General features: G+C 47.3%; 2 protein-coding genes across 2 annotated transcripts in view; one reads left to right on the top strand and one right to left on the bottom strand.

The window, feature by feature from the left end:
* Bcat (Branched chain amino acid transaminase) overlaps nucleotides 1–4,629 on the bottom strand; it is a 31,544-nt gene extending 26,915 nt beyond the window's left edge. The window contains exons 1-3 of the mRNA XM_077663420.1: nucleotides 4,210–4,629; nucleotides 3,269–3,337; nucleotides 1,839–2,045 (exon numbers count right to left, since the gene is read on the bottom strand). Coding sequence (XP_077519546.1) covers nucleotides 1,839–2,045; nucleotides 3,269–3,337; nucleotides 4,210–4,245 — 312 coding nt within the window. The 5' untranslated portion in view covers nucleotides 4,246–4,629. The remainder of the gene's footprint in view (nucleotides 1–1,838; nucleotides 2,046–3,268; nucleotides 3,338–4,209) is intronic.
* Nucleotides 4,630–24,381: 19,752 nt separating this feature from the next.
* On the top strand, nucleotides 24,382–27,061 carry LOC144127597 (bifunctional arginine demethylase and lysyl-hydroxylase JMJD6-A-like). The gene is made up of 2 exons (XM_077660579.1): nucleotides 24,382–25,363; nucleotides 26,725–27,061. The coding sequence occupies exons 1-2, from the start codon at nucleotides 24,507–24,509 to the stop codon at nucleotides 27,014–27,016; spliced, it is 1,149 nt and encodes a 382-aa protein (XP_077516705.1). The 5' UTR covers nucleotides 24,382–24,506; the 3' UTR covers nucleotides 27,017–27,061.
* The last annotated feature ends 759 nt before the right edge of the window (nucleotides 27,062–27,820 follow it).

Below are 27,820 nucleotides of genomic sequence, written 5' to 3'. Positions count from 1 at the left end.
CTGGAATGCGACTGATGTCCGCCTAGATGCACAAAACCTATCGGGGGTGGAGGTCTGCTGTGCAAGTAAGCACAACACCAACATAAACAATAAGCACCACAAAACTGAAACCAAACTGAATCAGCAGCACTATACAAAACTACATTGGAAGGCTAAGCTCTTTAACAGAAAGCTCCTACCCCATGACAAAGTTTGCGATAAGTCTGCACATTCCGCACTGCAGTTTTAGGTAGACTTGTTACTGAAGGCGGAAATTACACTAACATACAGTTTGGAGAAGCTTCATTTAATTAAGCTACTGATGATTTGAACTATAAGATAAGTAATATTCTCAACTACCGCAGCTAAAATTGTCTACAGGGCTACATTGAGTATGCCTACATTGACTCAATTATAAGCGTAAAAAGCTGACAAAATTAAAACAAATGCACTCAGAGTAGCATTTTCATTTTAAAAGAACAAATTTAAGCAAGTGCTATCCCCTCATCGGCATAACTTTCAGCAAAACACCTTAACTTGCCTCCACAACACTTGTAAGCGGAGAGTAGGATTGGGCAAGTTGGCCATACATGCTAAAGGGAAGAAGGGCACAGTACCAAGTAACGAGGACAGCAGGAGAGCACACATATGCACAAGCACCAGCTTTCAACTTCATTGTTTGGCTGCCACTATGGCAAATTTATACAAAGCAACACACCCCCCAAAGTAAAGAAAAGCAGAAAGCGACGTCAGAAGGCATCATTTACAAGGTTCCTCTAACATGTGGTGCTAGATACATAGGACAGACAGGTAGGTGCATCAACGAGTGTCTGAAAGAACATCACAGGAAATTATGTCAAATGGTAACTGAAGGCCATCTAGTCAAAACACTGCAGGTCCTGTAACTGCAGGGCGCTACTGAAGAAATGCTCTATTATTTATAAGCACAAAGACCAACTTACCTGCAAAATTGTAGAAGTGCAAGAAATAGCACGAGCAGAGAAGACCAGCGTTCACGCGGCATCAATCTGCCTAACGGAAAAAGAATTAACCTTCCTCACCTGAGCGCTCTCGGGGTGGCAGACCCAACTAAGGGGTGGTATTTTTTTTTTTGTTTTTCATGCCATGCGGGGGGGGGGGGGGGGTTTGTTTCAGCATGCTGTCGTACTTTTATGCCAAGTTTCCTTTCATTCACCTGTCATCAAATTTTAGCCGTGTTATTGTTGGCTTTGTAGTTTTGTTTTATGTGTCCTGTTAATCAGCGAGTTTTTAGGTCTCTCAAGCTGTGTTCTGTTGGCGTTTTAGGTTTCACTCTCACGTTTTTTAGCGTTTTTAGTCCTTCGTCATCCCCTTGTTTTTTGCGACATGGCCTTCAGTCAGGTTCTTTCGATATATTCGTGATTCGTTTAGATTTTAGCCTGTTTTCTTCCCGTCTTTTACCTCATGTTTTGTCCAGTTTGTCATCTGCGACAGGGATGTTCCATGCTGCTGTTCAGTTTAGTGTGGTTGTCATGTTGTATGTCATGCGCATTATGTTTTGTTGCTTTGCAAATCGTCTCCACGTGCGTCGCTGTTCTGGCTGTTTTTTTTTTCACTTTGTGGGGGCGTGTTGCTTTGTACAAATTCGGTGTAGTGGGAGCCAAACAATAAAGTTGAAAGCTGGCGCTTGTGCGTGTGTGTGCATTCCTGCTTCCCTCGTTACTTGATGCTCTGCCATGCTTCCCTTTAACTTTTAAGCAGGCCAGCATTTATACATCTGAGAAAATTATCTCTTTGCTGCCTGCATATTTTAAAATCACTTGAAAAGGCACTTCAAAGCATAAAAATTAGATGTGGTAAATGAAATTAAAGTACATTACCTCCTGTGCATAATGCAAGACTTTGGCTGCAGGATGAAGCTCCAGGTTGCGCAGGGGCGATATCTTTGGCTTATCCCAACCTTGTGCATCAGTATATTTCACCAAGAACATGTGGTCACTCATGTCTTGGCCAAACAACAGTGTCGATGGATCTGGCTTAGGCTTCCTGCTGGCAGCTGGTGCAAGTTCCACTTCGAGATCACTGAACTGAAAGGATGACGCGAGTTTTATATCAGTTCCCGTGACAAAATTTTACTGTCACAAGTCACTTTTTTTATTTATTTACCTGCTTTAAAGCCTGCCATACTGTTTGGTCAATAGATACCATACTAAAAGCAGGCTACCCATCTCCTGTCAAAGCAAAATAGCATATAAAATAACAGATTAAACACAGAGTACCTCAGTACCACATTCATTTCCTAAAGCTGTACACCGGTGAGACCACCAAGCCTCCTCCTACATATGCTATTTCATATATTGACAGATTCTATTCACTGATCAAAAGAGCACGATTTCTTGGTAGTAAAGAACTACATTATGTTAGATTCGGCTGGCTGCCATAGGCAACAAATTATACTGACGCATTTCTTTACACTAGTATCAGTTTTCAATTCTGCTTTAATATTCGAGCTATTGCTCCCATTACCATTTCCTGTGAATGTGACAGCATACAAATGAACATCATAATGTTCATTTACTGCTTGTTCTGCTCGCAACAGTAGTAGACACTGTGCCGCCTCAGACACTGTTTGTATCATAGCTGCACACTGGCTTTTCGTGGCCACTTGCTGCATTTTTCATTCCGAATGTTGCTGCTTGCATGAGCTTGCAAGAACTGTCATTGCAAGCACTATCAGCACATTGTCACATCACATTGTCATCAGCACATTGTCACAAGGTTCACAGTGGCACAACTAATGCTTTCCCTGCATTCGTGGCACGCAGATTTCTAGTGAGAGCTGGTGGTAAAGCAAACACAACAGCACAGCTCAAAGACACTAGTCCTGAAGAGTTAGTTTCCACATAACTGCAGCGTAAAAAATTACGAGCACAAAAAAGGGGAGAAACACATACGACACGGAGCTTTTGTCCGTGTCGTATGTGTTTCTCCCCTTTTTTGTGCTCGTAATTTTTTACGCTGCAGTTATGTGGAAACAAAGTAACCAACTTGCCCAAAAGCTCGTTTTACTGAAGAGTTAGGTTTCTATATGCAGCCCAGCCGTACATTATAATTACTGATGTTTAAACTTTAGCACATTTGTGTTCAAATTGTTTGTATTGCCTCCCTGTCATGACACTCAAATAAGGGAATAATTAAATAAATAAATTAACCCATTACTAATGGAACCTTTCCATTAATATGGTACTGCAGCTGACAGCTATGTGGACTACATGTGAACAAAGAATGGCAAAAAAGCAACAAAATTTACCAAAAATGTGGACCTCGCTTTCTCAGCATCTTTCTTGGGCTGGTCAGCAGCGCTCCAAGAGTACCTCACCTGGAAGTGGTTGCAACAGCGCACAGTAGATGACACTTAATCAGTGATAGCGTGACTAATCTTCGCGGCAGGACGACAATCACCATCGAGCTGCCTGAAAGAAAGCTCAAGGTAAAGAGCCTTGCACCACAACAATCTCGATTATCAACGCCTTCGCGGCGGCGCCAAAACATTGTTATCACCGGCGTTCTCCCCTCGCAACGCGATTGATAGCTGCCGAAAGCGCGCTTTGCGAACTCCGATACGAAACCGGTATCTTCAGTCTAGACAGTCCAACATGAATGCATCTGGGTAAACATACCGAAACAAGTACGAAATCGTACGACAACCGTACGACTCTCTCGGGCGGCACAAAAACAGATAACACACTTCAAATGGTGACATTAGCTCCCCTGATCAAGATTTTTCAAGTACGGCGTTAGTGAAATGAAATGTGCGGCTGTCTAGTGCCGGTCATGGCACGAACTGACCACACTTCGACCACAGATGATGCGTATGAAAACCAGTGCTTCCGAATGCGCTCACATTTACCAGCAAGCGCCAGTTTTTACAGAAAAGATCTAATCTTTTCGCTAGCCTTGCTTCGTAAATCGCCCCGTCGCCCTTGCATTACAGAAAACGGGTTCCAGTGAAGGCAGTCGTTCGCGAGCAACTTGAGAAATCTTTCAGAATATGAGACTTGCCCTTAGCTTTCAATTCAATTAAACCCTTGCTCGGTAAACCGGCAACGTGTCTTGACCGCACGGCACGCCACACGAAACTAGCATGCCGAAAAATGCACAAGTTTGGCACGCATCTGCACATGCTGTCTGAGTAGCTCCGATCGGCTCACAGGCTACAGATACAATAGTGGGTTGTTCACGGTTACTTACATTGTTCCGGCAGATTCGGAGAGACCGGGCGAGCATCTTGCAGAGACAGCTGTACTTTGAAACCACAAACGATGCGGCGAGATTCCTGAGGTAGTACAAAGCACGCCGACGCAAGCGCAAGCCGAGATGGCCGAGACAGCCGCCAACAGGACCGCAAAAAAAAACCACGCGATAGTTTCCGCGTGAAAGTCACAGAAGGCGCTAGCGTCGATTTCCGCGTACTGTGAAAGCTACAGTCGCTTACTGTGAAGCGATCGGTGAAAAGATGATACCGTAAATGCGATAGCGTGTCGCAGCGCGTAGGGATTGCTTCCGTTGAGTGGGATACGCGTACACGTTGCAGAAGCAGCGAATTCACCTGTCCGCAGTTCGCTTCGGGGGATGCGCTCCGTCGCTGGTGGTCACATGCAGCTTACGATCACCGGAGGCTCGTCTTGACGTCGAAATGACGTATGCAGTCACAAGACGCTTGCCTGCTCGGCCATGGGGCACGAGGAAGGTGCGCTTGTCGGCCCGTAAACACAGGCGTGGCGTGTTTCACGTGGCACTGCTCCAGACCGTAGTTAAAAATTGACGCAGGCCCGGGCTATTGCATAAATGTCTGCTCGGAAGACATGGGCAGCAGCGTCAGTTCACTTGGCATACCAATGGGGTGTCGTCTCTCGCTAAACCTGGACGCTTCCTGTGTAATATACAATGTCAGTTTCTTTTTATGTACTCGATTTTTTTTTGTATTATACTTAATTCCAGGTACAGGTACATAATTCATTTTGATTTGGTGGTTACAGGTGAAGTTATAGTTTCATTCGTACTACGGTAGCATTTCACTGAGCGCAGGCATGATATGATTTGGCTGGCATAAGATTCTTACAAAAAAAAAAGCTATCAGACTTCGCCTCCCATTGAGGCAAAGAATCGACAGATTTGCTGTATTTCCTCCCTCCCCCTCCTCTCATGCACACGTACCACGTACGATTGGCCACTAGTGGCGCGTTCTCGTAGGAACTCACTTCGTTTACGACTGAGTAAATTCCTCACTGTACACTGTAGGCGTATTACCGGTGTGAGAATGATATGACAAGCGCCTGCAACACGCTTCTATAGTTTTGTTGGTTAGTTAGAGCTGTTGCACTTTTATTACGTTGGGTGTCTTCGCACGGTCACGTTTCTTTACTTGCGTTTTTAAAACGAGAAAGTAGGATGAGAGATATTTTTCTCTTTTGGAGAGCTAAGCACACACGTGTGTCGATCACGGCAATATTCCTTTCTCGCCCACTCGATTGGTGCTCTCTCTCTCTTTCTCTCTACCTATCTATCTATCTATCTATCTATCTATCTATCTATCTATCTATCTATCTATCTATCTATCTATATATATATATATATATATATATATATATATATATATATATATATATATATATATATATATATATATATATATATATATGCACACACAAAAAAAGAGTAGCGAACCGGATTCCAAGTAGGCGATCGCCTAGGTTGTCTATATCTTTTTGTCTACTACTTGTTGAGACATATCCGCTCAGCACCACAGCATCTCTTGCTGCTTGACCACTTCATCGGAATTCACAATTAGCACGTAAAGAGCTCACAGGCTTTGGCACCATATCAGGTAGATGACTTCAACCTTTCATCTGTTTTTCTCCATCACCTGATAGCAACAAAAGAAAATGAAAAAGAAGCATTGCTATTCTTAACTCGTCGCATTCTTCCTGCAACATGCATACGTTGCAAGTGAACATTGCGCGTGGAAAACGACGGATACAACTCAGGAACGAAGCGACAGATGCCACTCAAAGGACGCCCTCCAGCGAGTGGCGTCGACCGACTGTAATGATGTCGTGGTCGATCCCCTTGCACCTGGTAGCATGACATCGTGGGGACTCACCGGATTAATTGCGACTTCAACGAACTCGGCTGACGCCACTGGCTAGAGAGGGCCTGCATTGAGGGACATTTTCCTCTTCGTTCTCCGTGCATCCAATATAGGCTGTTTTCTTTCACTTGCCTTGTAAGTCAAAATTAGCACACGCCGAATATACTGTAAGCGACCTACTTTTAGCTAACTAAATATTTTACGAATTCGGCTGAAGCTGCAGTTTAGAAATACTTCGCAAACGAGGCGTGGAAGACCCCTTATAGTCCACTCTTTTGTCCCAAGGTCTGCATACTTTCTGACGCTGCAGAGACCGGTTTAATTCGTGGCTTATGTTGTCCAGGAACAACTCCGTCAACGTGCTTTGTGTCAATCCACTGCTAAGTTCTTGCTAATAAGCGCCGCGAGAGTGCATGCATGGTGTCCCACTTTCGCGGCACTTAGTTAGCAAGAACATATCAGTGGATTGACAGAAAGCCCGCAAGGAATTGAAAACATTTTGGAGATAAAACGGATGAAATGGATTTTCGACCAAAATGAACTCTTTCAAGAGATCTTTTATCGTCAGGATTTGATCTGCCCTAGCGATACGCTCAGAAGACGGGTCCTATCTCTGCCCTCTCAAATACGTCTTAAAGGCGATTGAAGTTTTGGCGGGAACGGCATCTTATTTTGGCGGGTTGTTTGGCCTTGGTATGAACACAGGGCAGATGGCCGGTTCTATGTTAGCCCTTTTCAAACTTCCTATAGACGATAGAAGTTTTGGCGGCAGAGAACTCAATTTTGACGGGCTTTTCGGGCAATTTCAAGACAGATAATAGACGACAGACGTTTCTGCAGAAAGGCGCATCTAATTCTGGCCGGCTGTTTTGGCTCGGTGTTTTTCTTAGTGGGCAGCTGTCTGTCTCGACGCTGGCGGACAGCGGCGGATCCGCCATCTTTGCGGCCTCCACGGTGCACGCCTGAAACGTCGCGCGCTCTCTCTCCAAGCCTGATTCATATGCTGTGAAGGTTCCTCATCGCGGCGCTAACTTTGAGGGCACCTGTGTTCGCACGTAACCCTTAATGCAAATACACCGTGTTTCATCAGCGGATCCCTCGTCGCTCGTCTGGCTGCTCCGCTGCACAGCGGCCATTGCTTGCGCCTTCGTGCACTTCCCTCCCATCGTCGCCCGGTGCTCTTCTTGCAGCTGTCCTCGCGCAAGCCTGTGCACGCCTGCAGCCCTATCCGCGTTGCTGCAAGGTTACACCGGTTGCTCCTTGGTCCTTCGTGCGGTTTCCTCGCTGCTCGGCGGATATTGCGCGTTGTTCCTTTGGCGCCACCTCTGCGCGGTGGCATCCAACGAACTCTTTGTCGCTGCTCGAGCTCCACGCCGTGCAGCGACCATGGAGCGCGCACACCTCTTCGCGCCACCGCTGTGCAATATGGTTCCTCCGTGATCTTCCCCTGCTCGCGCGGAGTTCCCACCGTGTTGCGATGTGTACGTGTAAAATGGAGCGTAAAGGGCGAACCGAAGCAAAGAATTGCCGATACAGAAAGGGTGCATGGTGTACAGAGAGGGCAGGTAGATGCATTCCTTGCAAACACAAAGCGAACAAGGGGGGTAGGAGCCCCAGGGAGCTTGCCAGATACAGAAGTGGAATGGCAGACGGAGACCCTTACTTTTCCGCGCAGCAGCTTACAGCTAGGGTTCATTATGTAAGTACACAATAGCGATGTGACGGTCTAGTTGGTATTGGATTTCCGAAAAAAAAAGCGCTAGCGACAGAAGACACACAAGGGCGATGGCTAACAACTAAGTTTTATCTCGAAGCGAAATAAATATAGGGAGGACAACGAGCTTTGTGTGATCGCAGGTAATCAGTGTATTCGTGTAAAAAAATAAAAATAAAAATGTTACAACAGACGGCAGAAAATGGGGCTAAAGGCGACAAAACCCAACGATGTAAAGGGCCTTGTTTGATGAGCGTCAGGTAAAAAACGGTTAAAACGTTAAACCCGATAAGAACGATAGAACATAAAAACATGGCCAAAATGGGCTTGTAGAAGCGTAAACGCCAGGGGGAAGAGTAATACGATGTGCCAGTTATGTACCCTTTCATTTTGCATCCGCCACAAGATACTGCCGCCAGACGTCCTGGCTATGTTCGTTGGGCTCGCACGCTCATCCGGCCGCGGGATTCGAGTGCTCAAGCTTCTGAGGTCAGAATGGCAAGGGAGAACGCTGTTCGTGCGGCTGTTCGTGCGTGGAGGGACTGCCTTCGAGTCCTCGACAGTACGGCGGAATTCATGTGGCAGCGAAGCCTGCTCACGCTGCGGTCGTGGTTGCCAAAAAAAGAAGACAGCGAGAACGTGCAATGCGGTCCACACGGTCGGTGACGTCTGGCTACCGGATAACGTGCGAAATCTTCTTCGCCTGGGACCAAAATTCGCCGTAGAACCCACGAAGTCTTCGGCAAGACTTCTCGGCCTCGTAAGACTGACCGGGCAACGGCAGCTGACTCCGATAAGACCAGATGCGTATCAGAAGGCGTCGACGTCCTGATGAATCATCAACCGTCATCCAAGAAATATCCGGTGCATCCAAACCGTCAACTTTCTCCATTCCAAGGAACTGTTACTGGTTTCTTCCGATAAAGAAGGTGGCTTCCCGGTGCTCCCGGCAGGTTAATTCAACTCGAGAGCCTCCAGCGCCCTGGACACCGTCAGGCGGGACAGCGCCGACCTATCCAAGGCCAAGAAACCAGCCGTGCGTCTATGTAAGTCCCTCAAACTGTGCACACGAGCCGGTAGCATGTTTTTTTAACTGTCACTCACTGCTGACCAAAAAAACAACCACCGGCGCCGGAAGTTATTCTGGATTTTGCCACCTAGTGTCTTTTTCAGACTAGAAAAGACATTTTGGCGCGAACATTGTTAACTCGTGGCAACGCCCATGCACCTGGAGTCATGTAACGCAAGGGGCCCCATCCTAGCGCGAACTTTCAAGGGCCTATCGATGGCTCGCTGTTGCTACTGAAATTTCGGTGCAATTGGTCTCAATTCATGACCGGTGACAGCTGCTGCTGCGCAGTACACTGGAACAAAAGGACAGCGTCATTGAGGTTTTTTCCTGGCCGTTGCATATGTAGAAAAATGTAAAGGTTCTTGAACGACTAACATTCATTTAAATATTTGTCCTCTACTTGCTAATTTCATGGCCTTTACGTTTTTCATATCAGCGGCATGCACTGCTTTGCTTGTTCCGGACCGATATAGTTGTAGATTTCGTGTGATATTTTCTTTACTTATTAAATAAGCGAAAACATGGAAGCATTGGTATCAGTTATGTCTGCCACAAGTGAAGGATAAGGGGATAGTTGGTATGACATGATTACAAGACATAAAACTGAACAGGGGAGAAGACACAGGAGAGAAGCCAACAGGACGAGCTCGTCCTGTTTGCTTCTCTCCTGTGTCTTGTGCCCTGCTCAGTTTTATGTCCTGTAATCATGTCTGCCACGTTTTTTAAGACATACGAATACGTTCTTTTATTTTAAAGAATACATATTTCACTGGTCTAGACACTGCGTAGCGTTATCTAATACACAATCGCATTGTCAATGGCAATGCAGTTATTATTGCTGCGTTTGATCCTTCCACAAATTCTATGAAGAGTCCGCGCTGCAACATGAGCCCCCCCCCCCGAATAAAATTTCTGGCTACGCCACTGGCGCGCGGCCTCGGTCAAGTATCCGACGATGGATGGATGTATAAGGCCGAACCCGGGCGGTGGTTCAGGCCACCTAGCCATGACTTGTGAAATTTCACTCTTGTCTTGATTTTAGCCACCAATCAGATAACCTTCGCTTGGTTACGACGGCGACAAAAATATGCGCGGCGGCTGCGTGCCGCCCATGGTCTTCAGGCTCCTCCCACACAGTGACTTCTAAGAGTTGCAACGCCTTGAAAAAGGAAGTTGACTGCGTTCATAAAGGTTTCCTCCACGACATCGCTGCCGCAGAGGCGGCAGGTGTACGATACTCTACTTTCGTTCCGTTGGAAGCGATCGATTCGACGTGTGCCGAATTCAGCAGTGCTCTCTTCCTGTCTAAAAAAGCAAGACACACACACACACACACACACACACACACACACACACACACACACACACACACACACACACACACACACACACACACACACACACACACACACACACACACACACACACACACACACACACACACACACACACACACACACACACACACACACACACACACACACACACACCTGTGTGTGTTTTGAAACTTACGCGCATGCTCAGTAAGAGCAGTGAGAATGCATGCTTTGGTCCCGGCTACCTGGCTTCGTGTGCCTCACGGTGCGTGTGCGTGCGTGTGTGCACATGCAGCGTGTGCGTGTGTGTGTGCACATGCAGTACATGTAGCGCTGTCAAACATGCAGTAGTCCCCGCCTCGCTTGTGCAGACGTTGCACGGCAGCGGCGGAGAAGGTCGGGCACAAACAATACGCGTGAGTGACGCGCCTGAGAAACGAAGTGACGTTCGGAACGAGGTTAGTCGAGGGACCAGCCGGATCCATCTGTACGACGTTGGTCGGAAGCCGCCAGGGCGCAACGCACGGGGCGGCGACAATAGCTACATGCTAGCTCCGTTCAAATATAACATGCATGCTGTGTTAACAATCCGCCATTTTTTGCCACCAGTGGCTGTAAGCTATGCAGTGTTCCCAGTCGGGAACGCTCTAACGTAACACAAATGCGATATTAGCAAGCCAGCATATTTTAGTAATCCTTCTATATGTAACCTCTTCTTCTTCATTTTACCCGTTTCTTATTTCTTCCTTCATTACTTTCGAAAACTGGCAACGCGTCGTGAATGAATGAATGAATGAATGAATGAATGAATGAATGAATGAATGAATGAATGAACTTTATTCCCGTCACCATGGGGCCTCACGGTCGGGGCGCAGCAGTTAGGAGGGAGTGCCTCCCTGCCGGCTCTCCAAATTATCCAGAGCCTTATACATTCCTTATAGCCCAATGTTCTACTTTGGCACGCAAAAAAGCAAGTGTCTTGCCTCAGCGATAATCCTGGAGGGGGGGCACTTAATTAACGCATCTGAAAAGTAGAATGCGATAGCATTCGAGATATCTATTGCTGCCATTATTTTGGCGTTTATGTGTGCTTTTTTTATGTGTTTTGAGGTACTCCTCTGACACACGTCAGCACTTAATCAGTCCACGTCGATCACACTGCTGAAGTAGCAGATGAGATTGGATTAGTTGAGCGCTGAAGGACCATGTATACAGTGCTTTTTCTGGACATCGTATCTCAAAATCCGGTGCTTGCTCACAGTTCAGTGGGCCGGTTGTGAAGTCGTCACGTGGTCGCGTGACCTCTCTCGATCAATCATCTATTTAATCCCCACCTGATACGCTGGGCATGTTGGGAAGACATCACAAAGTCACGTGACCTCTCTCGACCAACCTGCGATTTGCGTGGCACACACCGCCAATTTTTGCCGAATGTGGGCCCTAATGCTATCGCATTAAAATCCGGACCTTCCCTAGTCAACAACAAAGCTGAGTACGACACTTGCACGATTGTCCTACATGCCAAAAAACGCGCGTTTGTATAGGGTAAGCTGGCGGTCCCAGGTTGCCTCTGCTGGGCTGTCTGGACTGACTGAAATTTTGGTGCAGGGAAAGCGTAGGCCGAAGCTGTGCATATATGGCTGTACATGCAGCATGTACTATCGTGGACGACAATGACAATCAGTGGACAGCACTGAAAAGCGTAGGTGTATGTGCGCGAACAGTGTTATTTATGCAGCTAAATTTTATGGTTGCTTTGCTACCTTATGTCCAACACATTTTTTTTTCTGTGCAGGGAACCCTTGAAGGTTTCTTAGCACTAATGTGCCAATAAAACAGGTAAAAACCTGGCTTGAGGGTGGACAAATCATAGAAACAAGGAAGACAGGAGGCGTTGTCAGAAAGTTTTCCTCCTTTATTCAATCTCTTTAGGAGAGCTTCGCAGACGCATGCGCAAGAGAGCTCAGGAAGACCTTGACTTATGGAGATTTAGAATCGTCAATCTGCACGAAACAGCGAGAAGAAACAAATCTTTTTTTCAGCGACATGAGCTAGGAACGAGTCAACGAGCGCTAACCACCGACAGAACTGCTATTCAGTTGATTGCGCTCCTATTGTCCTGCTCTTTCTTTACTGTGCAGCTGTCACGATGTACAGTGAAGCGAGCCCAACTATCAAATCTACAAAGGCAGCTAGTGACCTCGTGCCCTCGTAAAACCAACTACAGCCTGCCTTAACGTGCTAACGGTTCAGTGTCATTACGTGCGTAGCTCTTATGCGTGTTTCACATGCAAGCGAAAATGCCAGCGAATCTTGTCGCCGCGACGTAAAAACCTGTTTGGACCCGTCGCGGCGGCTCGGCCGGCCAGAGCGAAGGGGTTCCAACAAGTTGGAAATTTTCGCAGCGACAGCTCCGCCCTCTGACCAATGACAGCACGGCGGAAAAGCCAAGTGACAAGAAGAGCATTCGTGCGGGAAAGACAATGTTTGTTTACTACATGTGCTTCCGACACGCACGCACGAGCTTTAAAAAAATGATATTATTCTTTGCCAGCAACACTGGGATTCGCAGCGGCAGTAAACGCTCTGGAGCGACGCATGCGAAACAGAACCTTGCGAAAAGCATCGATCGCTGCGCCGAGCCACTGGTCGCTCAGTTCGCTCAATCGCTTGCACGTGAACCGCCCTTTACATACGCGAGTGAATGGCGGTAGGTCCACAAGCCGCACTAATTCGATTTTCGCGCAACGCGTTGTTTTTACGGAGAACGGGGTGAAGCGTCGGCAGCATTGCCGGAGCAGTAGTTGTGGTTATGCGTGCATGACTTAGCGCGCGTGGTTTAGTAGAACAAGCTGTGTACATGTTTCTGATTGTAATAATGGGAACTGTTCGCAATACGCTACGCAAGCAAAGCACCTCGACTTCTATCACGCTGCTCGATTTGGAGGGCGTATACTCACGCTTGTTCATGGTGGTGCTAATGACCTGTGAAATGTGACTGCACAAAGTGCTCTACAAACTACGCGCATCCCAGCAGAGCCTTATAAGCAGCCAGTGGCTGACCCTCTCACCTTTTTCGGAAATGTAGCCCGTCTCACACAGTGCCGTTTTCTCTCCATCAAACTCTCTCTCCCTTTTACCCTTTTATTGGTCCCCTCAGAAAATATAAAAAAAAAACATAAAAGAAAGAGAGAGGGAGCCCGGACCAGCAACGCTTTGTCAGGCTTAACGCCAATTGAAATAAATGAAAGGAGCTTAATGCTCAAAAGAAAAAAAAAGAGCAATTTAAAAGGAAAAGCAGAGCAGCAACAACAAAACTAACACCAAGAAGAAACCAAAGGAACCGCATAGTCAAAGCCACAGTCACAGGCAGACAGTCAAAGCACAGAGTGCAGGCTATACGACAAAAAAAAAAAAGCATGAGAAAACTACAGTCAGAATCTCAGTAACAACCACAGACAGTCAAAGCACTAAGTGCAGGCCACGACGAAAATCAGGGAAGTAAAAACAATCAAAAGAAAACGAGACAAAATCAGAGTAACAACACGTACAGTCCATGTCACAGTCACACAGTCAAAGTAAAGTATGCAGACCACGACGAGAGGCACCTATGCCCAATAAACGAGCGCGGAGCCCTCCTCTGCGCAGAGCTGCTCGTGTAAGAGAAATGAGAGGAAATAAATAAACAAACGAGGATAATTAGGAATAGTGTTGCTTATGAGGTGAACCATTTCCAGCAGAAGAGCACCAGTAGGCGGGTCTCTCGGAAGAGAGGATTAAGTAGATGGTGCGATGTCTGATGAGCAGAGAGGTTTTAAACGGGAAACGATAGGAGCCGCAAAGGAACAATCCCGGAAGTCGTGGCGGATGTCTTCACATAACTTTCCAAAGGAACAAGTTGAAGATGAGAGAGGCCATTTCCTTTTTTTTTTTAATAGAAAGGAGGTCGACCATTTCCAGTGAGTAAAGGGATAAGATGACCCCTGGACAGTCAAATGGGGGTCCTATTCAGTGTATAAGGGATCCAATTGAACGATTCTCTCCCGCCATTATTCTCGCGCCAAACAGTACGCCATAAAAGAAGCGAAGGACGATGTAAACGGGAACGCACGCAACGGCGTGAAAGGGTAAAAGTGAGTAAACTGCCATATTACCCGGCATTACCAGCAGCTTGGTCGGCCAACTCGTTACCGAAATTCCGAAGTGACCTCGGATATGAAATAAAAGAAATGGGGCCAGATGAGACTAACCATAGAGATCTTTCTTAACGTATATAGTTGTCGGGTTAAACGACGTAACTGAAGACAGGGCAGAAAGCAGAGACAGAGAATCGGCGAAAAATGAACGGGCGTAGAGGGAGGGTTATGCATAGCATACGCAACAGCAGAATGAAAGGCTACATGTTCAGCGGCATAGGCTGGTCCTAAAGGGAGACGATGAACGTATACAATATTTTGTGTTCAGCCACGAACAAGAAAAATAGCACCAGCTGCAGCACCATCAGTGTAAATATGCTGTGCACGTCGACAAGGAAAGTGCAAGGCTTCCTGAGAACTAAGTTGAACAAAAAAATTTGAACTTCAGTGAGGGGTGGCCGGAGCAGGGATTAAATAAAGGCTTAATTTCAGATGAATTATAAAATGTATTACCGTATACTGCGGATTGCCTTAATGTGAAATGTATGAACTCTGCACATAACTGGCCTAGATAAATAAGCAATGGAAGTACTTTTGCAAGAACATGAAGAGCATCGGTTCGCGCAGTACTGTAGGAAGCAGTAGGAGCAAGAAATGGAATTCGTTGAAGCGATAAGACACGATCTCGTAGTCGGGAAAGGGGGCAATGAGACCACCAAGCTGGGGCGGCGTAGGTGATTGTGGGAAGAATAATATGACAAACTTGGCGCATACGAGAAGGAGAAACACGAAAATGGAAATGGAACCAACTAAGTAGCTTGCTTTTCTAAGGAGTTTTCGCTTGCAAACGATTAACATTAGGAATGCGTCAAACATGTATTTCAATCCGTCTGCCCCCTCCCCCTTCGGACCTTGCGGGAATTAAACTTTTGCCGAGATTAAAAGTCTGGGTAGGAAAAAAAAGTCACGCGGCAACCTTGTGTGACGTCATGTGAAGAGAATCTCAGCCCAGTCACAGGACCTTGTCATGGGCAGTGCCTAGCAGGCGAATTGGCACGCATGTATTCCTATCTTCTCATTCGTTTAGGTCACGGGAAAACAGTCCAGATGATTTCGCCGTGGGCAGGCATAAGTGTTAGGGACAGAGAAGCAGCAGAACAGCTTCAAAGAAGGTTGACTTGCGACGGCATGCACGCTGCCTATGCGCAGTGCACGAGTTCCTTTCTCTTTTTTACCCATTTTCCATTCCTCTGCCTTTGAAACTTTAGACTCGCAGTAATGGACACTGATGTTGCGAGATTACATGTACCGAAATAACGAAGAGTTAGTTCGAATGGTACTTGTCTTCGCGCATGTGCGACAATGTTTCTAACCATTCAGAGAGAAAAAAAAAGAGAGAGAGAGAGTGAGCTCTTAAATGAAAAGAAGATATTTCAGCCAACTTGTTCTACCCACTGACGTGTTATACTCCGTGTAGGGACGGCAAAAGTAGGAAGAAAGGCCGAAGAATAGTAAAAAAAATACAAGTAAAATAGTTAATTGTCCTGAAATTTCAGAATAGGCAATTCGAGAGGCAACGCAAAAAAAAAAAAACTTAGTTTTTACAGCGATAGCTGTTAGGCGCTCGTCCCTGGCTTTCTCATCGTAGTCGTCCGCCCCCATCGGCGTAACCGCGGTGGGTTGCGCCGGTCAACCTGTGTCGCATAAGCCTACGGGTGGCTCTGTTTGGAACAGCCACCTGCCAGTGCAGGGCTGCATCACGTGACCACTACACCAGTGCGTCACCAAATATCCCGAAAACTACACTCCTAAACAACTATCGCTGGACCTCGCGTTACACAGTCGTAACCGTCGTGCGAGTTTTTTTTTTTCTTGGAAGGTCAGTGCCACAAAGATAAGTAATAGTTCAATTCATGACTGCTGCTGACGGCATTACGGATAGGGACCTAACTGACACGTATATGCCAAGCAATTTAAAAGAACGTACTTCGCGCGCTCTCCATCGAGCCAGGATTGCGAAAGTGCGGACTGATAGTTTTCTCAAGCGGTATCGATAGCTGTTCGTAAAGGCAGCGCAGCTCTACGTACTCCGACATTCCACTAATCCGCACCTAAAATCAAGGCTTCCCCACCGATTGGCTCGTCATTTCGACACTGGCTGAGTTCCGCGACGAAGGTAGGGAGGGAGAAAGCGTTTTGTGATTCTGAAAGTAGGTCGCCTCCAGCGGCAGCGTCGGAGGTCGGTTTGTTGTTAAGCCATTCCGATCACGTATCGCTTTCGCTCTCCAGCGTACCTGTGGCCATGCGCGAATAAAAAAAAAGGAATAGGAACAAGAAAACGCGTAGATAAATGTTGGCCGCGCAACACCGAAGGCTCGACTCTACTGGAGGCGAGGACAGAACGGTCGACCTCACGTTTTCGCTCATTCTGGGTAGAGATGGAGACCCCGTAACGGGACAGAGTGGAATGGAAAGCACGTGCAGAACATCCACGCTGGGTTTTGTTCTTTCTTTCTTGAGATCTTCGCCTCTGATAATTATTCATTTCCAGCCGCTGCCTCGGAGCCATCCATCAAAGGATGCATGATAAACGGGCATTCAACCTCGCGTGAAACTAAGCACATTTCTGTGCGAGAGCTAGCTGTACAGCGGACTTTCTTCGCGGGCTGAATGGCGACGGTGCGTTTTTGGGTGACTAAAAACTCTCGAGTGTGTATTTCGAGGCGACTCTTTTCGCGATTCACTCTTTTTCTGCTTCCTTGCCATTGGGCAGCCTCGGCTTCGATACCGCGCAGCCGCCGAATGACATTGCTTGTTCACCTGTCAGGCATGGTGTCGCAAGCCACAGCTACAAATAGTTTAGAAGAGCAAAATAAGGAGAATCGGGAAAAAAATTGGAATATATATATATATATATATATATATATATATATATATATATATATATATATATATATATATATATATATATATATATATATATATATATATATATATATATATATATATATATACACCCACACGACCATGTGGCCATGGCGTGGAATCACATGGTCTTACGACACCCCCATCGGAGGTCATCACGTGGCTTCACATGACCTCATCGGATGTTCTTAAGGCCAAAGGCCAACCCAAAAGTCACGCAGTGTCAAAGGTCAACTCAAGGTCATGGATGAAGGTCAGGAGTCAAGGGTTCGACACCGTAACTGTACCATGCACATATGGTCATACACGGCTAATGTGGTTGGGCTGAAGGTAGTTCAAGGGTTAGCTTGGTGAAGCTTATTGCTTCAAAAGAATCATTAGAAAATACGGCCTCTAATTGGGGCCTGAGCTATGTTCATTGAATGTGGCCAGGAATTTCGGGGGCTTTCGAGAAGCACTTCCGTTCACGTGATTCGTGCCACTTCCGGTAACGTGAACTGTGTGGGTGGGCGACGGGACTGAGATGAGAGGCTGCGCTCACTCCATTGGAGGGCAGAAAGCATGGCTGAAATTTGTTTTTTCTCTTTTATTCTTCAATTTGGGAAGCCATTCCCGCGCACCTTTTTGTTTACATTCAGATCCTGCGGTACCACGTCGACGTTTCGTTTCATTCTTTGTTTTCGTACATTTCTTCAAATTTCGGTGCGACCGTTTGAGCAGAAAATCTCCAAAATATCCCCGTTGGTACTCAGCGCACGTTGGGTTGAACTCAACAGCGATGAAAAAGGCAACAAAAATGCACGTGTTTCGTGTTGAGGGACGGAATGCGCGAATAACGTTGAAAATACTTGTTGCCCCGTAAGGTGCTGACGTCAGTTCAATTCTGACTTGTTGAAGAAACGCATTATAACGCACAAGCAGATTAATAAATCGAGGTGAGGAGTTTCAAACCTGTACCGCTGTAAATACTTCCATTTTTGTCGAGCGGTGTAACGCGTAGCTAGCTCGTTTTACGGTGGGATGAGACTTCGGTTTGTCAAAAAAAAAAAAATGATGATCATTTTTTCAGATTTAACAACTATCTGATAGACCATTGGGTTAGTTTTTAGGAAATATATTACAGTAAGGTTTTCGCGAGTTCAGAAAGGCTTTTTGATTCTTTTTCATGGTCAGGACGAGGGGAAAGATGGTAGTTTTTAAAGGTTTCATTCCCGTTTTTCCTACCCCACAATGTTCTGCAAAATCAAACGATAACAATATTCTTATAGAACATATATTTATAATTCAGAAATTATGTTGGGCTTTGGTATTAGCGACTTTTTTTTAAATGCCTTTTTCAACCGTTTTTGTGGTCACGTCGAACAGAAAAGGGGGGAGTTTTCAGAGGCTGTGTCTGCATTTTTCTCAAAATTGCATATTTGGAGGTGTATGTTAAATTTTCCGCATATTTCAGTGGATGATTTTTACGTGACTGCTACCAGAATCAATAGGGTATGCCCATTTGTATATTTATGACACAAAAAAAAACGTTGATGGGGATTTTTTTTTTTTGGACGGAGAAAGAGCATAATTTTTTTTTTTGTACAAGGCCCAAAATTTTGATTCCAGTTGTGTAGACTACATTTCTACTCTCACAAAATGTCAACTCTCTGCATCCACTAGATCTTACGGAAAAGGTGCACTACTAGCAAAAAAAGTGAACAACAAAAATGAGAAATACAAAATTTCCGTCTAGTTTTGAGTGCAAGATGCATCTCAGACTGTGAACAAATTTTATAGCCATACTTTATAGCCATACCTTTCATTACAACTGCTCTACAGGCAACTTTCGAAAAGGAGCGAGCAAAATAAGAAAAGTGACGCGCAGTGGCGTTTAATTGCGGTAACACCTCAACTGTTGAACACAAGCGTATTTCATAACACTATTTAAAATCAAATCTGAAATTTCTATGGAATGAAATACCTACTGCTTTCATTTCGCTGTCCCGAAGAAACTTTTTTTTGTCTGTATGCGCGCGTCTGGATCTTATATGGTGACAACTTTTCCTTCTATGGGATGACTCACGTATGGAAGCTTGCCAGATCGACTTTTGCAATTTTAACACGACAGATGTTGCGTGGCTGGCTCCTCGAGATTTTTCTGTATACGTCACAGAAACCTTTCGCGCATAAAACGGGTTGAGAACTGAAAAAAAAAAAATGAAGAGAGTACGGCGTACGTCAGCGGTGAGATACGAAAGTACTCCCAGGAGATCCCGGTCGACAGCTGAGGGGGAGGCCATGGCTAACCCAGCTGCGTCTCGGTTCCCCGCCAGCCTTTTGACGGGCGCTAATAAATGTTATTTCTCTCCTACTGCAGCGGTGGCCAAGTGGTTGAGCATTCGCCTCGCATGCGGAAGGGGCGGGGCTCGATCCCCAGTGCCGACGGGTACCCACCGGTGATACAATGGGTACAAGCTTTCCCCTGGTCTGGTGGTCGGCTTATTTAGGGTGAAAATGCTTGGGAATGGGTCTCTGGCCCCACCGAGAGTATAGTCGGGAAACACCTTGTGCCATGGCGCTCTTTGGCCACAGATGCCCTTGCGCCATAAAAATTAATCATCGTCGTCGTCATCATCATCATCATAATAATAATTTCTCTTCTCTTCCTCCTCCTCTTCCTCAGCTCTGCAACGGGATCTACGAGCGGCGGCTTCCATGCGTTCGTGGCGGAATAATGAGCGCGTGGAAACAGCTAGCTGGTGGAAAGTGTCACCTGGCCCTCGTACCTTCTAGTGCAGCTGCAAGGACTTGTCCTCAAGCCATAGTCAGGGGAAAGAGGAGGAAGACAGACCTACTCGAGTTTAGGGCCTGCTGAACGCAGCAGTATGCCCCGCTAAGGGCAGTGAACCACCGCGTACATACGAGGCCAAATACAGTTCAGGAGGAAGGGTGTGGGTATGGGAAATAAGAAGAAGTATAATGTCATCGTTACATGCGTGTAGCATATGTATTCTGTGTATATGTATTCCCACATCGCGAAATCTCGGTGGACACCTCAACCGCGCCTAAAACATGCAACTGAAGGTGCATATGTCATCGGTCCGAACTCCTGCAATAAGATAGCCTCCAGATTGACTAAAGCATGTAAGCTTTAAAAAAAGCTTACTTTTCTAGGCGCATGACTGAGGTGCTAAAAGTATTTGAATAAAATGCTCTAGAGTTCCCCACTGAGGTCACGGCTGATAGCAGGCTACAGTTTTTATATCTGAGTTTGAAAGTTGGGACGGGACATATCTGTTGGGAATATCTGCCAAGGGTGGAAAAACCGTTGTTAAATTATAAATCGCATCATTCCAATACAGTTAAAACAAGAACTGTTGTCTCATCTCTGTTCTCTGCATTATCAAAATCCTGTATCCATATGACAACCGAAAGCTTCAACGAGCAAATTAAAAGACTCAAGCTAGCTGGATTCATGGATGATGTTGTGCTATTGGGCTGTACTAAGACAGCCAAAAAGCTTAGGAAGTCAGCTCCGGTGCCTAGTCCACAAAAAGAGAAAAAAAGAGAGAAGTTTTCCATTCTCCCTTATGTACATTATGTATCGTCTGTCACATTCACACAATCTTAAAAATGGGGCAAAAAGATATATATGACTCACAAGGGTTGTTTTCTCCGCACCCAAGAAACTTAAAAGGGTTTGTGCGATTCTGGAAAGAAAGGCTGAGCAACTAAAATAATCTGAAATAACCTGCGGTGTTAGGCACGAAACAGTGTGTGTGTGTGTGTGTGTGTGTGTGTGTGTGTGTGTGTGTGTGTGTGTGTGTGTGTGTGTGTGTGTGTGTGTGTGTGTGTGTGTGTGTGTGTGTGTGTGTGTGTGTGTGTGTGTGTGTGTGTGTGTGTGTGTGTGTGTGTGTGTGTGTGTGTGTGTGTGTGTGTGTGTGTGTGTGTGTGTGTGTGTGTGTGTGTGTGTGTGTGTGTGTGTGTGTGTGTGTGTGTGTGTGTGTGTGTGTGTGTGTGTGTGTGTGTGTGTGTGTGTGTGTGTGTGTGTGTGTGTGTGTGTGTGTGTGTGTGTGTGTGTGTGTGTGTGTGTGTGTGTGTGTGTGTGTGTGTGTGTGTGTGTGTGTGTGTGTGTGTGTGTGTGTGTGTGTGTGTGTGTGTGTGTGTGTGTGTGTGTGTGTGTGTGTGTGTGTGTGTGTGTGTGTGTGTGTGTGTGTGTGTGTGTGTGTGTGTGTGTGTGTGTGTGTGTGTGTGTGTGTGTGTGTGTGTGTGTGTGTGTGTGTGTGTGTGTGTGTGTGTGTGTGTGTGTGTGTGTGTGTGTGTGTGTGTGTGTGTGTGTGTGTGTGTGTGTGTGTGTGTGTGTGTGTGTGTGTGTGTGTGTGTGTGTGTGTGTGTGTGTGTGTGTGTGTGTGTGTGTGTGTGTGTGTGTGTGTGTGTGTGTGTGTGTGTGTGTGTGTGTGTGTGTGTGTGTGTGTGTGTGTGTGTGTGTGTGTGTGTGTGTGTGTGTGTGTGTGTGTGTGTGTGTGTGTGTGTGTGTGTGTGTGTGTGTGTGTGTGTGTGTGTGTGTGTGTGTGTGTGTGTGTGTGTGTGTGTGTGTGTGTGTGTGTGTGTGTGTGTGTGTGTGTGTGTGTGTGTGTGTGTGTGTGTGTGTGTGTGTGTGTGTGTGTGTGTGTGTGTGTGTGTGTGTGTGTGTGTGTGTGTGTGTGTGTGTGTGTGTGTGTGTGTGTGTGTGTGTGTGTGTGTGTGTGTGTGTGTGTGTGTGTGTGTGTGTGTGTGTGTGTGTGTGTGTGTGTGTGTGTGTGTGTGTGTGTGTGTGTGTGTGTGTGTGTGTGTGTGTGTGTGTGTGTGTGTGTGTGTGTGTGTGTGTGTGTGTGTGTGTGTGTGTGTGTGTGTGTGTGTGTGTGTGTGTGTGTGTGTGTGTGTGTGTGTGTGTGTGTGTGTGTGTGTGTGTGTGTGTGTGTGTGTGTGTGTGTGTGTGTGTGTGTGTGTGTGTGTGTGTGTGTGTGTGTGTGTGTGTGTGTGTGTGTGTGTGTGTGTGTGTGTGTGTGTGTGTGTGTGTGTGTGTGTGTGTGTGTGTGTGTGTGTGTGTGTGTGTGTGTGTGTGTGTGTGTGTGTGTGTGTGTGTGTGTGTGTGTGTGTGTGTGTGTGTGTGTGTGTGTGTGTGTGTGTGTGTGTGTGTGTGTGTGTGTGTGTGTGTGTGTGTGTGTGTGTGTGTGTGTGTGTGTGTGTGTGTGTGTGTGTGTGTGTGTGTGTGTGTGTGTGTGTGTGTGTGTGTGTGTGTGTGTGTGTGTGTGTGTGTGTGTGTGTGTGTGTGTGTGTGTGTGTGTGTGTGTGTGTGTGTGTGTGTGTGTCATACGCAGAAGAGGTAGTTCATAAAATCCCAATGTCATGCGGACAAGTGTATATCGGGCAGACTGGGCGATGCATTAATACACGTCTGAAAGAGCATGCAAACAATTTGAAATCTAACAAGTCTATTAATCTCTTTAACCATGTCAGTGACTGCAAATCTTGCTTTCCTTCCTTGCGCTGTTGTGATATCCTGTACAAGCACCCGTCCCGCTTGGCACGTGAGATTAAGGAAGCCTATCACATGGGCAAGAAAACAAGGTTGTGCGTTAGTAAGCCACCTATTTTATTACATGATAGTGAGGTTGCATGCCTTGATGCCACGTAGCAACACGGGTTTGGGTTTGTCTGCTTGTTGATAGGTTGGCCGCTTTTCCCATATATTGTGTTGCTTTCTTCGAATAAACTTTCAGTTATGAGTCAGCGCTCGTCCTGTGTTTCTTCTGCTACGGTCTTCGTCTTTGCGCTGTTTGCCTTTCAGTATGCAAAGAGAAATATATGACAACGCCCGGAACGCTGTACGACGAACGGTGCTCAAAATATTGGTGCTAATATAATTGGAAACACTGCCACCACATTGACGTGAGCCAGTAATGCCACTGCTGGGATTTTATCTCCACCTTCATGGATTAGTGGGTCGGCATTTGGGCCGTGTACTTAAGCGGCAGGTAGCTTACCTGTCACGTGGCATAAACTATTTGCACTCATCTCTCGGGTGACTTTGTATGCGTCACATTACACCGTGGTCACGTGACTTGGCATGACGTCCTATTGCATCGTTGTCACGTGACTTGGTATCATGTTGACTCGTGGTGTCACACGGTGCCATTTTCTGCGGACGCGTTTTGCGGACAAATGGTCTTGAACTGAGGCATTTAATGATTTCGCATTAACAGCTTTGCTTCCGCCACGGCAACAGCTCTCACTTGACCCCACGTCGCACGCCGTCTCGGCGCTACCCATTGGTCAGTCTCGCACTGAACACACCGACGCTGCGACTGAATGCCAGCCGGACGGAGCACGACAGCAAGTCGTCTACAGCTAGACCGACGGCCGTCGCGAGTCGCAGACCGACAGAATTCGCAGCGCCGTATAGCGAAAATCGCATGCATGTGAAGCAGGCCTTACGCTCTTTCCATACCCTCTTCCTTCTCCGGTAAACGCCCCCCGGGTGGCTCCCGTGGCAACCACCCACCGGTTGCACCTTCTTACGCTCTCTCCATACCCTTCTCCTTCCATGGTAACCATACTCCGGCTGGGGCTCCCCAGCTCTCGCGATACCCTCCTGCTTCCAGGGTAACTCGAAAGGTGACCACCCGCCGAGTGGTTACCATGGCAACGCACCCTCCGGGCATGCACGCCTCGAGGACCAGGCAGCGCTCCTCCTCATCGCCAGAAGGCCGCCAGAAGCCTCCCTGGACTGAGGGCCAACCACGTGCGCTGCAGCCACCATCCTCTTCAATGAACGTTTACTCACTCACTCGCTATACTATACATTACTGCTCACTCGCTATACTATACATTACTGCTACTGTTACTGCTACGACGACGACGCGAAAGCCAGGGACGGGCGCTTTACAGCTGGCCCGATATGAGGTTGACAACAACAGCTGGCGATCGGTGTAAAACAGAAAAACAGAAAAGGTGGATGATAACGCCCTGGAGAGCAACACCTGGGGGTCCTAATTCGAATGGAGAATGGACTGCAAAAAAATAGACAGAAAGGGTAATACTGGGACATGAAAACCGCTTCGTCTTCCTCACTGAGAAACCAGGCAACGAGAAAGAAGACCGTCGCTTGCGCACCGAAGGCGGCACGCGGTCGAAGCAGCCGGCACCATGGTCCGACCAGAACATTAGGCTTAGATTGCGGGGCTTGATATCTTCATCCAAAATTGGCGCCATGTCGTCGCACTACCTGCAATTCCAGAAGGTGGCCGTGGACCGTGTGGAGCGGGTCAAGGCCAAGCTGGGACTCAAGGACCACAAGCACCCCTCGCAGGCATCGGCCACCTCGCACCAGGACCGCTCACAGCTGGTGAACACGCTCAAGACGGGGAAGGCGCACCCTTCGGACACCATCGAGAGGCTCCATGCCAAGGACCTGCCGCTGGACACTTTCGTTCGGAAGAATGACAAGCTCTGCCGCCCTGTGGTCATCAAGGGACTCCTGGACGAATGGAAGGCGCTGGACCGCTGGTCCCTATATAACCTCGTCTCCAAGCACAGTGATGACGAGTTCATCGTGGGCCGCGACCACAATCAGAACGCAGTGACGGTCAAGATGAAGTACTTCGCCTACTACCTCAAGGAGTACCGCGACCCGACCCCATTCCAAGTCTCGGATGACCTGGCCAGCGGCGGCAAGAAGAGGCTGCGCGAGGACTACGAGGTGCCTTCGTACTTCAAGGATGACATGTTCAAGTACGCCAAGGAGGCCGACCTGCCCCCCACCCGTTGTTTCAACCTCGGCCCTGCGCTCGCGGGAGACAGGATCCAGACGAACCCGCTCCACTGCAACCTTTGGAGCGCCCTGGTGCACGGAAGTCGCCTCTGGTGCCTGTTCCCGCACCACGTGCCGCAGGACCTCCTCTGCAACGACCACAGGGCGACGCGCAAGGACCGCCGACTAGACTCGGCCGTCGCCTGGTTCGAGAGGATCTACCCGAAGACGCAGTCTTCCCGCTGGCCGCGATACTTCAAGCCCCTGGAAATTATGCAGGCCTCAGGCGAAGTGGTCTTTGTACCCGCGGGATGGTGGTAAGCATGCGCTCTCGTGACTATTAGAATTTATTGTTAACTGCGGGTAAGCGATCATTATCTGGCTGGTTCTGAGAATTTTTTGTAGGAAGGTACAGTAGGGTAGATACTTCGGCTTGTTGGTTCATTTCAAGGGTAGAATTCGTAGCGCAAAAAAGACAGGGACACAGAAAGACGACACCACAAGCGCTATTTCCAACAAATATTTATTTCGTAAAAGAAGGGTGCTTTTTATATACTGACTTATCATACAATTACTATCAAACCACAGCTAGCAAAGCATATCAGATAGATATAAGAGCTCCTTTGGCAACAGAGCTACTGAAGGGCTACTCACACAATCATCTTCCAACAAGGAAATCCATTCCGCTTCAATTATCTCTCGTGTTAAGCGGTTTTTGTGCATTTTCAAGACCACACATTTTTTTAGGAGTGGTATACAATGACACAAACGGCAATGGGCTGACAAACCTTTCCCACGCATATCACTAATGTCACGCCCATGTTCCCGAAGCCTATCATTCAGGCATCTGCCTGTTTGACCTACATACTGTTTGCCACAGGAAAGAGGTATCTGGTAAACGACATTTTCAATGAAGTCAACAAATTTATTTTTATGTTTCTTAATACAGCCAACCGCCTTTTTGGATTTTGTCAAATTTTTCGTGCCCAAATAACGTAACTTTTTAGGGGCTGAAAAAAATATTTCATTGTGTGTGAAATATTTCATTGTGATTCCCAGATTCAAACACCTGCACTGTGGCTTGGGGTTTGTTCTGACTGATAAATTCATTGAGAATGTTTGCCTCTGAATACGTCCGTCCAAGTTTCGTCAGGCGAATTGACGAAACAAATTTAACGCTTTAATGAGAGGGAACATGTATGGTACTTCTCCCTTGGTTTGAAATGCCTGCAAGTGATGGGTATGCAGCGCTTCACAGCCATTGATAACGATGGTGTTCATCCACTCTCCTTTTGCTAGTCACGTAGTTTCACTAACGCGTGCTTGTGCAGGATTGAGGTGGAAAAATACTTTTGATCTGTCGGAACCCCGTATCGTACAAACGCAAATTCGTGACTCTGACGTCAGTTGATAGATAATTCAGCCTCCCTCGACGTCAGGACAGCTTAACGGCTTAGCCATTCGTCTAAAAATAAGGAGCGATACCACCGGAGAACGAATACAAGCGAGGAATGGAAATGACAAAGTTCTCCGGGATTTGTCGGCTTTCAGTAATGGCGTTAATTCGTCGTTGCGCTGCCCCATACAGACGGTATAGCTGACGTGCTGTGTCAAAGGAGACGGGATGCCTGCTTTCGCAGAGCTGAGCCACCTTGCCATTGCCCTCACCGCCTTGCAGGTACGTCGCCATCAACCTTGAGGTGTGCGTGGCCATCTCGCACCACCACTGCAGCCCGACGAAGCTGGCGCAGGCGTGGCCTAAGCTGACGCGCGCCAACAAGAAGTTGGAGCGCGCCTGGTTCGAGGCACTGCGGCGCCGACGTCCTGAGCTGGCCGTGCTGGTGCCCCGCAAGCAGCAGCGCCGCTCGCGCGATAGCCATTCCTCCAAGACGGGTGACACGAGCGGCACTTCCTGCTCCAGCGACGTCGACAAGGACGGCTCTGACGAGATGGTCTCTGACAATTCGTGAACGCTCAGCGTGCGCTCAGTAAAGATTCTTTTTCCTTTCCCCGTCCACAGTGGTTGGAGTCCTTTATTAGAGTGCGTTCCAAGAAAGTTCTCCATGTTCAGGATTTAAGAGCCATGGCGTGCCCTATAATCAGACGCTCCATCATCACCAGCTCCAGTTGCAGGAAGGCCCCTATCAATGATCTGCAGTTGTCCTCCGGTATACCGCTGCCATTCTTCGTTAACCAGTTTCCGAAGGAAATTTCCTCCTCCTCGTCCTCTGAGGAAGTGATGGTCTGGTTGGCCAGTGGTAATCAATTGCATTCCAAGAAGAGCAGGAATCGGAAAAGAAAGAGCTCGTCTTGGGCATCTCGTGACATGCCTACGTGTATCTACAGTCATGCAAGTGATCTATGTGCATACCGAGGGAATAAAACTTTACTCTCTGTTGGGTAGGGCGCTCAGCTACTGATCCGGAGTTCCCGGGTTCGAACCCGACCGCGGCGGCTGCGTTTTTATGGAGGCAAAACGCTAAGGCGCCCGTGTGCTGTGCGATGTCAGTGCACGTTAAAGATCCCCAGGTGGTCGAAATTATTCCGGAGCCCTCTACTACGGCACCTCTTTCTTCCTTTCTTCTTTCACCCCCTCCTTTATCCCTTCCCTTACGGCGTGGTTCAGGTGCCTAACGATATATGAGACAGATCCTGCGCCATTTCCTTTCCCCCAAAATCATTATTATTACTCTGTTGGCAAGGAATTGGAATGGAGGGATAAAATTAGCAGAAAGAACGAGCGTACAAATATGCATGCCGTGGTGATGCGGTAT

Source organism: Amblyomma americanum, chromosome 4, assembly GCF_052857255.1.
Source record: "Amblyomma americanum isolate KBUSLIRL-KWMA chromosome 4, ASM5285725v1, whole genome shotgun sequence".
NCBI classification, from domain to species: Eukaryota; Metazoa; Arthropoda; class Arachnida; order Ixodida; family Ixodidae; genus Amblyomma; species Amblyomma americanum.
Note: the sequence above shows the minus strand (reverse complement) of the source record. Positions and strands in the feature narration are given on the sequence as shown.